Source organism: Thunnus maccoyii, chromosome 10 (genome assembly GCF_910596095.1).
Source record: "Thunnus maccoyii chromosome 10, fThuMac1.1, whole genome shotgun sequence".
NCBI classification, from domain to species: domain Eukaryota; kingdom Metazoa; phylum Chordata; class Actinopteri; order Scombriformes; family Scombridae; genus Thunnus; species Thunnus maccoyii.
The window spans coordinates 34,865,099-34,878,524 of NC_056542.1; the positions used below are offsets into that span (position 1 = coordinate 34,865,099).

At 38.8% G+C, this 13,426-nt stretch overlaps 1 protein-coding gene across 3 annotated transcripts in view; it reads left to right on the forward strand.

Annotated features, from left to right (window-relative positions):
- Positions 1 to 13,426, forward strand: part of LOC121905190 (dysbindin-A-like) — a 41,903-nt gene that overhangs the window by 6,588 nt on the left and 21,889 nt on the right. For all 3 annotated transcript variants that reach the window (XM_042423243.1, XM_042423242.1, XM_042423244.1), the window contains exons 4-6: positions 1,008 to 1,068; positions 5,632 to 5,764; positions 8,473 to 8,605. In XM_042423243.1, the coding sequence (XP_042279177.1) occupies positions 1,008 to 1,068; positions 5,632 to 5,764; positions 8,473 to 8,605 (327 nt within the window). The remainder of the gene's footprint in view (positions 1 to 1,007; positions 1,069 to 5,631; positions 5,765 to 8,472; positions 8,606 to 13,426) is intronic.

Consider the following 13,426-nt stretch of genomic DNA (forward strand, 5'->3'; position numbering starts at 1 on the left):
AAAATAAAAACAATACAATATTGACTCCCGTGTAAATTAAAACAATGATAAAATTAATCGCACAAAGTAATTAATCAATGTTATGTGTATAAATGCGCAGATCTCTGTATAAACACACAAATTAAAATCACAGAATCAGTGCAGCTGGTTATCAACCCAAACAAAAGATTCCATCTCTCACCTTAAATTTCATCTTCACCTCATGACATCATCCTCAGATCGCTTTAGAAAAATGTGTATGCCTGGTCTGAAGAATGTGTGAGGTGCACACATTCTCACCACACAGTCTCTTTATAAATACCAGTTTATGTGCAGGAAATGGCGAATGCATGGTTTTTGTGCATACACATCATTTATGCATCTGGTCCCAGGATCTAAAAATGTAGTGTAAAATTGTTGCTTAAAAATGGAATAAAAATATCAATTTCTGACAGAGTTTCTGACAGACAAACACAACACCAGTGCATGCTGGTTCAGTAGTATTGATAAAATCCTAAGGATACCCATCCCTACCCTACAGCACTAGTAATTTCGGTGGGCCTTCAACCCCCACTGAAAAAAATCCAAGGGGAAGCACTGTATTATACAGAGGTTAAAATGATAAACTAATATATATAGAAAAATGGTCCAGATGTTTTTATATTTAATGTATCAGTATGTTTTTAATATTTTAATGTAACTATAGTGTACTCATCACAGAGCAGACATGCTGATCTATTGACAGTCTTTGTGACAGAGATTTGATCTAAAATCAAACATCTTTTTGATTAAATTAATAAATAAACACTTGTGCAGGAAACAGACCACCAACCTCCTGATCAGAAATATTCACTCACACACACACACACACACACACACACACACACACACACACACACACACACACACACACACACACACACACAGACACACACACACACACACACACACACACACAGACTGTTTCAAGATGGTTTTGATGTATATGGTGAGTGTATGTTTATGTATATGTACATGTGTTTCTGTAGGTATGAGGAGAGTTGGTTTCTGCTTCATAAAAGAACTAAAGACTATGCTCAGGCTGCAGAGGTAGGATCAGTACTTCTCTATTCTGCTCTGCAACATCACTGTCTGAGATACTGTTAATGATTCTCAACATACAAGTGTCTTCGATATGATAATGGATATCAGATGTGGATGTTTTCTGCAAATACATCAAACCTACAACTCATTGTGGGAGAATGTCCACAGAGCACTGTCAGATACCAGTTTTGGCTTTCCATAGGCTCAGTGAAGTGATGGAGACATTTTTGTTTTATACTCAAACTTCATATTTTATAGAAACACAACTCCACACAAAAATTTTCATAAAATGAGCTAGAGCTGAAATGATTGATTAATTAATTGGACAATCTACAGAAATGTTATAGTCAACAATTTTAATAATTAATCACTCAAGGAATAATCAAACAAAATTGCCCACTATTCTCTGGTTATTGAGGATCTTCTGCTTTTCTCTGTTTTGTATCATTGTAAATTGAATATTTTGGGCTTTGGACTGTTGGTAGGACAAAATCAGATGTCAACCTGGACTCTGAGAAAATTCCGATGGGCAATTTAAAATATTTTCAATATTTTATATACCAAATGATTAACTGAGAAAGTAAGCAGCAGATTAATTTATGGAGAAAATAATCATTAGTTACAGTCCTCAAAACAAGCAAAAGATTTCAAAAACTGTGTCGTCCACATCGTCATATCATGTGAAATATAGTCCAAACTGTAAGTATTTGGACAGTTAGAAATTTGTTCCTCTGGCTTTGTGCTTCAGCACATTCAATGTAAATAAAATTAAAGCTGCAAGCAGTGTTGAACGGGCCTTCGCGCCCTTGTGCACATCAGGCTGCGGCACAATCGAAGGGCTTCTGTGACGGGCATGTAGATGTCTTCAGACCCGGGCTGTTTTCAGACAGTGCAAGAAGGAGATAAACACTTTTTGCCCACTGTTGGGGCTGCTTTACTGAAATTTCATGGGGGGCGCTATTTAGCCAGTTTGCATCAGTTTGCCGGGAGTCTTATCAAACATGTAAAGTTTGGTGCAGACTGGAGCATTTACAATAAAGTTATAGCAACTTCCTCTGTCATGGCGAAACATCAAATCTCAACAGTGTGAGGATGAGAATTTTCTGCAGGGTGAGACATAGCTGCCTTGCTCACACCTGTGTCATAAAAATCATGCAAGTTTTGTGCCCATTCACTTGAATTTCAATTAGTAAATTGAAAACCCTTGATGAGTTTGTGTGTAAAACAAATTAATTTCCTAATTTTCATCAAGTCTATTTTTAGGAATGTAAAGACTTTTAACTAGGGATGCACAACATTGGATTTTTGCCGATATCCGATATGCTGATATTTCCAACTCATTGTGGCCGTTTGCTGAAGCCGATATAGGCACATATTTTTACCAGCTGGCTGAGGATGCTATTATGCATGTAAGCATAGATTATACTATGATCAAGAAAGACAATATATGAAGGAAGAACTTAGGAAGACTGGAGTTCAGTAGCTCAGCATGCAAGTTCTTCCCTCATATAGGCTATAGTCTTTCTTGATCATTAGTACAATATTTGATTGCATGTGTAATAGTTTCCTCAGCCAAGTGGGAAAAAATATGTGCATATATGAACATCGGCAATTGGCAATAATGACAGTCAAAAAGTAATTGTGTTAAATAATTGTGATCCAATATTGAACAAGATAATCATGATTATGATTTTTGCCATAATCGTGCACCCCTAAAAACAACATAAATTGTGATTTACATACACACACACACACACAGACACACAGTTTAAATATGTATATGATAAATTGTAAATATGTATGCAATGAATTGTTTTCTTAGAAACTGTTACTACATTTTTCAGTGTGCTCCTAAAGTTATATGTGTGCTCCTAATTTTTTTTCATTTAGGAGCACATGTACTCCTTGAAAAAAAAGTAAGAATTGAACACTGCTGTCGGATGTGTAGAAACACTGAGTAACTGGAGTGTGAGGATTAAACACTGCTGTCAGATGTGTAGAAACACTAAGTAACTGGAGTGTGACGCAGACCAAGGGCTTCTGTCACAGGCATGTAGATGTTTTCAGACCTAGGCTGACAGGTCTTACTTTACTCATTCCCCCCTCCCATTCTCTCTCTCTCCCTCTCAGCTGGAGAGAAGGATTTCAGAGTACTCTTCTTGTGAAATATCCCGATTAATCCCATAACTTTGGCCAAATCTTACATTAAAAATCACATTTTTTTTGTAGGAATTTTCGACACAAATCCAATGATACAGGTTTGAAAGTGGTCGGACTTATAGTTTAGACGTCAGACACCCCAGTTTGGCACAAAGTCCATGCCCAGAGATTGCCTCCCCATTGGTTTACATTGTAAGGTGTGATGTCGCACTACAACTTTCAGGGCTTACTAGATCTAAACTGTTGGAGTTATTACAAAGTTTTTAATAACTTTTGTTCAGCACAGTGTGATAAGTCATGTATTAAAGTTTGAAGCCGATACCATTAACGCCCTAGGAGGAGATAGGTCCATTCATATTCAAGGTCCAAAATTGGCACAAAGTCGTACTTTGATGAGCACACTGCGGACCTCCTGTTGGATTTAGGTCAGGGGTGTCAGCGTATGATTTGTAGGTCTTGATGAGACGAATAATTGAGTTTTGGTTCGATCTCTCTACGACATTCCTACGGGCCGTGGCGGCCATTTTAGATACATAGGTGGCACTCTCGGGCACATTTTGGCACTTTGGGGGTTAATTTCTACATTTTATCAAATTTTTCACCAGACCTGATGTGCGTGCCAAATTTGGTGAGTTTTTGAGCATGTTTAGGGGTCAAATTTAGGATTGAAGTGGCGTATTAATAAAGAATAATAATAAGAAAGAAACAAACACACGGAATACAATAGGGTCTTCGCCCTTTGGGCTCAGGCCCTAATTAAAGCTGCAAGCAGCAATGATTGCGCCCTTGCACCTCTGGGCACGTTGGGGCGTGTTATTGTGGGCATGCAGATGTGTTCAGGACCAGGCTCTTGTCAGACGTTGCATGAACAAGTTAAAGGTCACTTCCTGTGTGCACTATGTGGTGCTTGACAACACCCATTAATTATACTTCAAGTTGCTATATATCAAGTGTAGGCCACACCTTCCAAATGTCATGTGAATCGGATGATTTTTGTCACATAAGGCTGAATTTCGTGTTGTAGGTAGGCGCTGCTACACAAAAGGGTCATTATTACAGCAATATATTTAGTAGAGGTCAACTGAAATGCATATGCATTTTTTAAGTCTGGAGAAGGTGCATCTTCCTACCAAATTTCATACATATACGTCAAATTTAAAGTTGGGGGCTTTGACTTTGAAATTTTCTAGGGGGCACCCTGAAGCCATTTTGACACACCCAAACCCGAGACTCAAGAGAAGTGAGTTTTCACACATGCTAAAGGCCTCAAGCATGTGTTCGTAAAATGAAAATTGATGCACGAAATCCAAAATGGCCAACTTCCTGTATGGCAAAAAAAAAAAAAGTTTCCAGGTATAATGGTGAGAGCAATGATCCCACTGAATTTCATGAACATCTCAGAAACTTTTTCTAAAATGGACCCGCGTTTGGGGGGCGCTGTGGAGACCATGGCCACGCCCAAACCCAATCACTGTAAAAGATACAGTTTCCCCCCATTTCTGACGCATGTCCAAAGTGTTATGAGTTTTCGAGTACATTCAGCTCCTCAAAAATGCGTTTCATTGTGGTGGAGAAGAAGAAGAAGAATAATTAAAGCTGCAGGCAGCAGTGATCGGGCCCTCACTCCGTTGTGCACGTTGGGGTGTGCTGCAGTCGAACTATGCCTCAGTTGAACTGCTATTACAGCAGAGTAACACGATACAGCAATTTACCAAAGGGCACCTGACATGGATATACATCTTCATGAATATTGGCCTTTGCATGTAGGAGATAACTATCACTTCCTGTGTCCACTATGTAGCGCTAAAGAACACCCACTAATTATTGATATACAACAACATGCCGTATGTTGTTGTATGTTGTTTACTTCTGGACACTTGCAATTTAGGTATTATGTGTTAAAAGGACTCTTTCTCCCATACACTATATTAATGTAGTTTTTATATTCATGTTTACTAGCTTGCTGCCTTTTTTGGTGCATTGCTGCATTCTTGGCATGTTGCTGCCTCCTGTAGATTTGTGGAATAGTGTGAAACCATCGGCAGGAACATGCATTATGTAACCTGCAGCATGTGCGTCCTTGTGTGTACATGAGAAACAAAAAAGGGACCCACTCATAAAAAAAGGTTCCATAGTGCTACTAGCATACAAAAACTCCACAGGGTATTTTTAAGCTCATGTGAGGCTACAGGAAACTGTAGCTGCTTCAAAATAAAAAGTCTTGCAGTCATTGGCTGGTTGAAAGCTTCAATGCTGAAGCAGTGAGAGGAACTGTTTAATGTTTATTAATGTATAAATATTTTATAACTGTTTCTACTAATGTGAAACTTATAGTAGATGAGAGAACAGTGAGTTTGTTATAGCTTTCCTCTCTGCTTCTTCTTACCTTTGGCCTTCTGTGTTTGTTAGGCAGTAGATGGGGACATGGTGATGCTCTCAGCACACTGGGAGAGAAGAAGAACAGCCCTGGCACAACTACAGGACCAACTGCAGAGCTTACCAGCTTTTATCTGTGAACTTGATGCCATCACTGCTACTATAGGTATGTAGTCTGTTTAATTTCTGTCAAAGAAAGCCAATCACATGGTGACATAATCCTTGATTTTTGTGCTTCTACTATGGGTAAGTAGGCTACGTAGTTAAATGGTTTCTTAATTTGTCTGTTTTAATTGTGTTCATTGTTCATATTTGATCGGGAGTCTGCACAAGGTGTTTTATTTTGAAAATTGACCGGATGCTTGGGATGCTTGAAAACTCAGGAAAATAGGCACACACATCAGAAGTGGCAAAAATTGCAAAGTTCTGGAGTGAATGGGCTTGGGTGTGGCCAACAGGCTCTATACCGACCCCAAATGCAGGGCCATGTTGGAATAAGGTTTCTTGGATGTTTATGAAATTTAGTGGGATCATTGCTCTCACTGTTCTGGACAGAATACATTTTTTGGAAATTTTTTCACTTGACAGGAAGTGAGCCATTTTGAATTTCATGCGTCAATTTTCATTTTACAAACAGATGCTTTAGGCCTTTAGCATGTGTGAAACGTCACAAAACTTTGCACCTATGTTCAAACAAGTAAGTCTTTAAATTAGTATCACAATTGGGCTTCGGCATGGCATTTCAATTGTATAGCACCCCCTGATTACTTTTAGCATTTTTTAGGTTTTGAAAGCTCACAAAACTTTGCACATGCATCAGAACTGGTCTAACCTGATATCTGATATGGGTCTTGGGTTTGGGTGTGTCGATATGGCTTGAAGGCGCCCCCTAGAAAATTTCAAAGTCAAAGCCCCCAACTTTAAATTTGACTTATATGTAAGAAATTTGGTAGGCAGATGTAACATCTCCAGACTTAAAAAAAAGCCTCTTGGAGCCACACCCAAAGTCCAACAGGAAGTCAGTCATTTTGAGTCGACTTGCCATTGACAGAGATTTAACCCAAGATTTAAGATGGAGATTTAACCCGAGCAACTTCAAATTTTGTTGCTTACATCCAAACACCTTTGTGATGCTTTACATTGTCCAATCTGCCCCAGATTTCTCATGCTTGATAATAGTCCAGGCCTCAGCACATCTACGTGTCAATATTGAGTCATAGTCATAGTGCCACCTACTGACAACAGGAAGACGATCTTACGTGATAAATGCCATCTGATTTACATGAAAATTACATGGTGTGGTCTATATATGATATACAACAATATGACATACAATTAGTGGGTGTTCTCTTAACGCAACATAGTGGACACATGAAGTGATAGTTATCGCCTACATGCAATGTCCAATATTCATGAAAATGTATATCCATGTCAGGTGCCCTCTGGTTAATGTATTGCTGTATCATGTTGCTCTGCAATAACAGCATTTCGACTGTGGCACACCCCTATGTGCGTGTGAGGGCCTGATCATCACTGCTTGCAGCTTTAATTATTATTATTATTATTATTATTATTATTATTATTCCCCTGCGCCATTGCATTTTTGAGGGGCTTGGGATGCTTGAAAACTCACAAAAATTGGCAAACACGTCAGAACCGGTGAAAAATGCAAAGTTCTGCAGTGACTGGGTTGGGGCATTGCTTGCAGACTCCATAGCGCCCCCAAACGCAGGGCCATTTTGGCACAAAGCTTATTTGATATACATGAAATTCGGTGGGTTCATTGCTCTCATCATTATCGACATAATACATATTTTTTCAAATTTTTTCACCTAAAAGGAAGCCATTTTGGATTTCATGTGTCAATTTTCATTTTACGAACATGTTTGAGGACTTAATTGTGTGTGAAAAATCATGAAACTTACCTATTTTACCTATTTTTTAATTAGTAAGTACTGCAATTAGTATCACAATTGGGCTTGGGCGTGGTACATCAGCTCTATAGCGCCCACTAATTACTTTTAGCATTTTTGAGGTTCTAGGAGTGCTTGAAAACTCCTGAAACATGCATCAAAAGTGGCTTTACTTGATATCTGATATGGGTCTTGGGCACGGGGGTGGCAAAATAGCTCAAAGCTGCCCCCTAGTAAATTTCATAGTCAAAGCCCCCACCTTTTAATTTGCCGTAGATGTATGAAATTTGGTAGGCTAATGTAACATCTCCAGATTTAAAAAAAAAAAAAAAAAAAAAAGCCTCTTGGAGCCATACCCTAAGTTCAAAAGGAAGTCAGCCCTTTTGAATCTACTTTGGAATTTTTTTTGCAAAGTGAAGCCATTGACAAGCGTTGTAATTTAACAAACTCCTCCTAGAGATTTAACCAGAGTATCTTCAAATTTGGTAGGTGACATCTAAAGACCTTTGCAATGCTAAATTGTGAAGCTTTTTAGTTTTCATGGAATGCCCTCAGTGTGGCATGTCGGACAATTTTGCCCAAAACATGTATGTATGTGTCCAACAGGAAGTCAGCCATTTTGAATTTACTTTGCAATTTTTTTTTCTGTTTTGCCATTTTGCAGGCGTTGTACTTTAACAAACTCCTAAATAATTAATCAGATCGCCTTCAAATTCTTTCGGTTTCACCCAAGGACCTTTGTGATGAAAGGTTATCAAAATCTTGAGTTTTTGTGGAATACCCTCGATGTGGTGTGCTGGTCAATTTGCATGTTCCACCATGAAACAGTGTTTTTGAGTGTTGTGTAAAACTTAATAGGAATATAGTTTATATGGAAAGCCTCTTAACTGAGTTTTTATATATATATATGTGTGTGTGTGTGTGTGTGTGTGTGTGTGTGTGTGTCTGTGTCTGTCTCCAGCTCATTTGGAAGGTGACTTTGAGGAGATGGAGAGCAGACTGGTATTCTTGGAGACCCTGTGTTGTCAGTGTGAACAACAGACATTTAAACAACATCATATCAGCCAACTAGAAGTCTATAAGAAAAAGAAGAGGTATGAGATTCATATAATATATTATTCACTTGTGTTCTTTGGGGCTAAATGTCTCCTATTTTCAACTAAAAATAGTTTTAATGTGAGATGTTACAGTAGACACTTGACAAGAGCTTGTTATTGATCCTCAATGCTTTCTGAGTACCAACTGAACTTTTACTTTACACCCACTGTCAAACACTACCAGATATTTAAAGTAGCCACTGATTGCTTGGAGTTTTTAAAATTTATTTTTATTTGGTTATTTTGTGGGGACCATGCAAATAAACAGTTAGATACAAAGCAATGCAATACTCAGTTTTGTTTGTTACTATTTTGATCACATATTTCCTTCCCTTCAAATCATAATTCTTTTTTTAAAATACTTTAATTTTTATTGCGTTTTCAGCTTTAGTCACAACACACATACAGCACACACATAACTACAAACAATACAACAGTGAACAAATACAACAAAGTCGAGGGCACCTCAGACATATACACATTCTTATTCTCAGGTATTCCATAACTTAACGTCAGATATTCATTGGCATGTCATAAAGGCTTCACTTTTGTGCAGCTCCATAAAATATGGCGATGGCTGGCCTCCAAGTCCCCACAGAGCCTCCAACATGGTTGCTGGGTTTTTAGTTGTCTACTTTTGATCTGGGGTGTAATGAAGAACCTAGATAGGTTCTTCCAACCAGACTCTCTCCATGCCTGTGAGTCATACACATTTTGTACCATGTTTCATCTGAGATTTCTATATTTAGTTCAGATTCCCATTTGTTTTTTATGTATAGTGTAGAGTTTCTCTTTACTCTCCCCTAAGGCTTGGTAAAAGGCTGAAATGACCTGAGATCTGCCCTGTTGACATGCATCCAATATAATTTTAATTATACCATTCAAATCTAGGTTGCAAGTTTTCACCTCTTTCATAAAATAGTCTTGTATTTGTAGGTATCTAAAGAAGTCTTGTTTTTCCAGATCAAATTTCACCTTTAGTTCTTGGAAGCTCATACATTTCCCATCTTTGAGTACAGTACATAGAGCAGTGATTGCTTTCTCTTTCCATTGTTTGAACCCTGGGTGATACATCACTTTTATAGTTCCTATCTGTTCTTTATTTCCTACCAAGACTGGTATTTGTAGCTTCTGAAGTTTAATTTCTATATCCTTCCATCTCGCTTCATAGTCTGAGATGCACCAACAGGCTAGAGGTCTTTGCAAATTTGTTAGGGACATTCCTCCTTTAGCATTTGGAAGTTGGAGTGATGTATATGTTGTACTGGGTTTTCTACCATTCCAAATAAACCTTGATATTATTTTATCCCTGATGGTGGATTTGTTTTGTAGTATCATTACTGGTAAAGACTGAAATAGATACAACCTTGGTACAATATTCATCTTAACCACCTGAATTCTAGAGCTAAAGTCTAGGGGAATAGTTGTCCATCTCTGTATATCTTTTTGAATATTTTGTTCTGTAACACTGTAGTTGGCTTTATACAGTTTGCTAAGTCTCTTGGTTACTGTCACTTCAAGGTATTTTATAGTTTTACAGTTCCATTTCAAGTCTTATATATCCCTAATTTGCTGAGATGGAGAGTAATAAAATGAAAGAATTTGAGTTTTTGCTAAATTGAGTTTATTTCCCGAGTAGTGACCATAGACCTTGAGGAAATCCATCAGCAGGGGGAAACACCTGGGTTCTCTAAAAAAAAAAAAAATTGCCAAATTGCTTGCATTAAGGGCTCAATATAGAGGGAATATAACAGCCTTTTCTTGTAGTCCTGTCTAACCATATCCTACTAGACAAACGTCCATTTACTTTAATTCTGACGGTTGGTCATGTCATTCTAATACATTATATTGATTGTTTGTTTAGACCAAATTTTTTGAGTACTAAATATAAAAATGCCCAGCTGACACTATCAAAAGCCTTTTCTGCATCAATTTTGATCAAGGTAGCATTCATGCCTTTTCTTTGTTTATGTTCTACAATGTGGAGAGTTCTTCTACTGTTATCCTGGGTCTGGCGCCATTTAATAAACTCAGTTTGGTCCTCATCAATTAAATCAGGTATAAAGATCTCATATCTTATACAGATTGTCGAGATATAGAGCTTATAGTCAACATTTAAAACTGAGATTGGTCTAAAGTTTTTGCATTGTTCTATATCTTTGTCTTCTTTGGGTATGAATGATATAATCACCTCCCGCCATGATAGGGGTGGCCTTCCCTCTCTCAGGGTCCAGTTAAAAGAAGACACAAGCAAAGGAGTTAGCTCATTTTTAAATGTTCTATACCTCTCAGAGGGGAACCCGTCACTACCAGGGGATTTATTGGCCTTCAGTCTACTGATTGCATCCTTGATTTCTTCACATTTTATTTCTGAGGTAAGAGTGCTATTCTGATTCTCAACCAGTAGATGGCAGGTCAAGTGAGTTGACGGAGTTTCTGATCAGCTGAGGGAGGTTTGGAATATAACTTCTTATAATATTCCTCAAACACATTTAGTGTTTCCTCTGGTTCAAGTAATTAGTATGAGGGTCTCTTATCTTGTTGATTGTGATAGAGATAGAGGTCTGTTGTTTATGCAGATGTCTAGCCAATAGTCTAGTTGCCTTTGCACCTGATTCATAATGTTTGTTTTATAAATCTAGCTTTCTTTTCCATTTCATCCTTGAGGATGTCATCTATTTCTCTTCTTACTTCCTTAATTTGTTTAAGAACTACTGGGTCTATTTTTCTCATTGTTTCAAGATTAACACCTGCTGTTGATATCTGTCCTATTGGGCCTTCTTCTGCAGTGATGTCAGAGCAATCAATTTTCCACATATAACCACTTTTAAAGCATCCTACAATATGGCAGGATCTACCTCTCCATTTTTTCCCTCGATATATATATTTTAATCTCTGCTCTTGTCTGTTCCATCACTGCCTTATTGTTCAGAATACCAACACACAGCCTCCATATAGGGTTTTCCTTTCTTTTTGTTTAGGTGAATTGTCACAGAGATTGGACTATGGCCCAATCCCATCCCAATCTCACTCTAAAATCTCTGCTACATACAGATGTTTCTCATCTCATTTGTCTGCTTTACTGCTGTGGTAACGCAGCAGTAAAAGAGGGGGCTGCACTAGATAATTGTAGACACTTGGTGGCAACACAGCAGAGTGCTTGAATCCTGCTGACAGGATTTTAGGTTGAATCTATGGGAAGTGGAGCTGTGGAACCAGATGTTTCCATGTTATATAATTCCTGACTTTTCACTAAAATCTGAACTAAGTAAAATAAACTGTAACGTAAAGTTACTGTTTGACATCAATGAAGTGGTGTTGAGTGTTTATCTTGTGGCGCCCCTGTGACATTTTGTGCTCTGGTCGAGCTTGTTTCTCTGCCAGGTACAGAAAAGGCAGAAGCCCCATTTAGCAAACTAATGCCATAATTTGTGATAGGTATATGTGTGTGCTTGTATATGTGTATATATATATATATATATATATATGTATATGTGTGTATGTATATATATATATATATATATATATATATATAAAAATCTCCCTCTCACCCCCCTCCCATGGGGGGTGGTGGTGGTGTGTCTTCCTCAAGCTCGGGTCCACTACCAGAACCCTGGGAGTTTGAGGGTTCTGCGCAGTGTCTTAGATGTTCCTAGGACTGCGCTCTTCTGGACAGAGACCTCAGATGTTGTACCCAGAATCTGCTGGAGCCACTCTCCCAGTTTGTGGGTCACAGCCCCCAGTGCTCCAATTACCACTGGCACCACTGTTGCCTTTACTCCCCACATCCTTTCTAGCTCCTCTTTCAGCCCTTGGTATTTTTCGATCTTCTTGTGTTCCTTCTTCTTGATGTTGCTGTCACTTGGGATTGCTACGTCTATCACCACCGCCTTCTTCTGTTGTTTGTCGATCAACACGATGTCCGGTTGGTTAGCCATCACCAGCTTGTCGTAGCCGTAGCCACTCTTTGAGATGATCTGGCTGAGGGGGTTCAGGCCTATGCAGAACAGCAGAGGGGATAGTGCATCACCTTGGTATATGCCGCACTTGATGGTAACTTGTGCAAATGGCTTTGAGTTGGCCTCCAGAGTCGTTTTCCACAGCCCCATTGAGTTCTTGATGAAGGCTCTTAGTGTCCTGTTGATGTTGTACATTTCCAAGCATTCCAGTATCCATGTGTGTGGCATTGAGTCATAGGCCTTCTTGTAGTCAATCCAGGCGGTGCACAGGTTGGTCTGCCTGGTCTTGCAGTCTTGGGTGACTGCTCTATCGACCAGTAGCTGGTGCTTAGCACCCCTGCTATTACTACCAATTCCTTTCTGGGCCCTGCTCATGTATCGGGCCATGTGCCTATTCATCTTAGCTGCTATGATGCCTGACAGGAGCTTCCATGTTGTACAGAGGCAGGTTATTGGCCAGTAGTTGGATGGGATCGTGCCCTTCTGGGGGTCCTTCATGATCCGGACTGTCCGCCCTTGGGTAAACCATGTATGTATATGTATGTCTATATGTATGTGTATATATATATATATGTGTGTGTGTGTATGTATGTGTGTATATATATATATATATATATATATATACACATAATATTATTATTATTATTATTATTATCATCACCACCATCATCGTTATCATCATCATGGCCGCATTGACCATGAGACTCATGAAGTTGACACTTTACACATGCTCTCACGCCACATGTCTGTTTTCTCATGCAGTGAAAGACAAACTCATAACTGATAGCGATGTGGGGCGAAAAGAGGACACTGACAGCACACGGACAGATAAGACAGAGCAGCACAGCGCAACACCGTG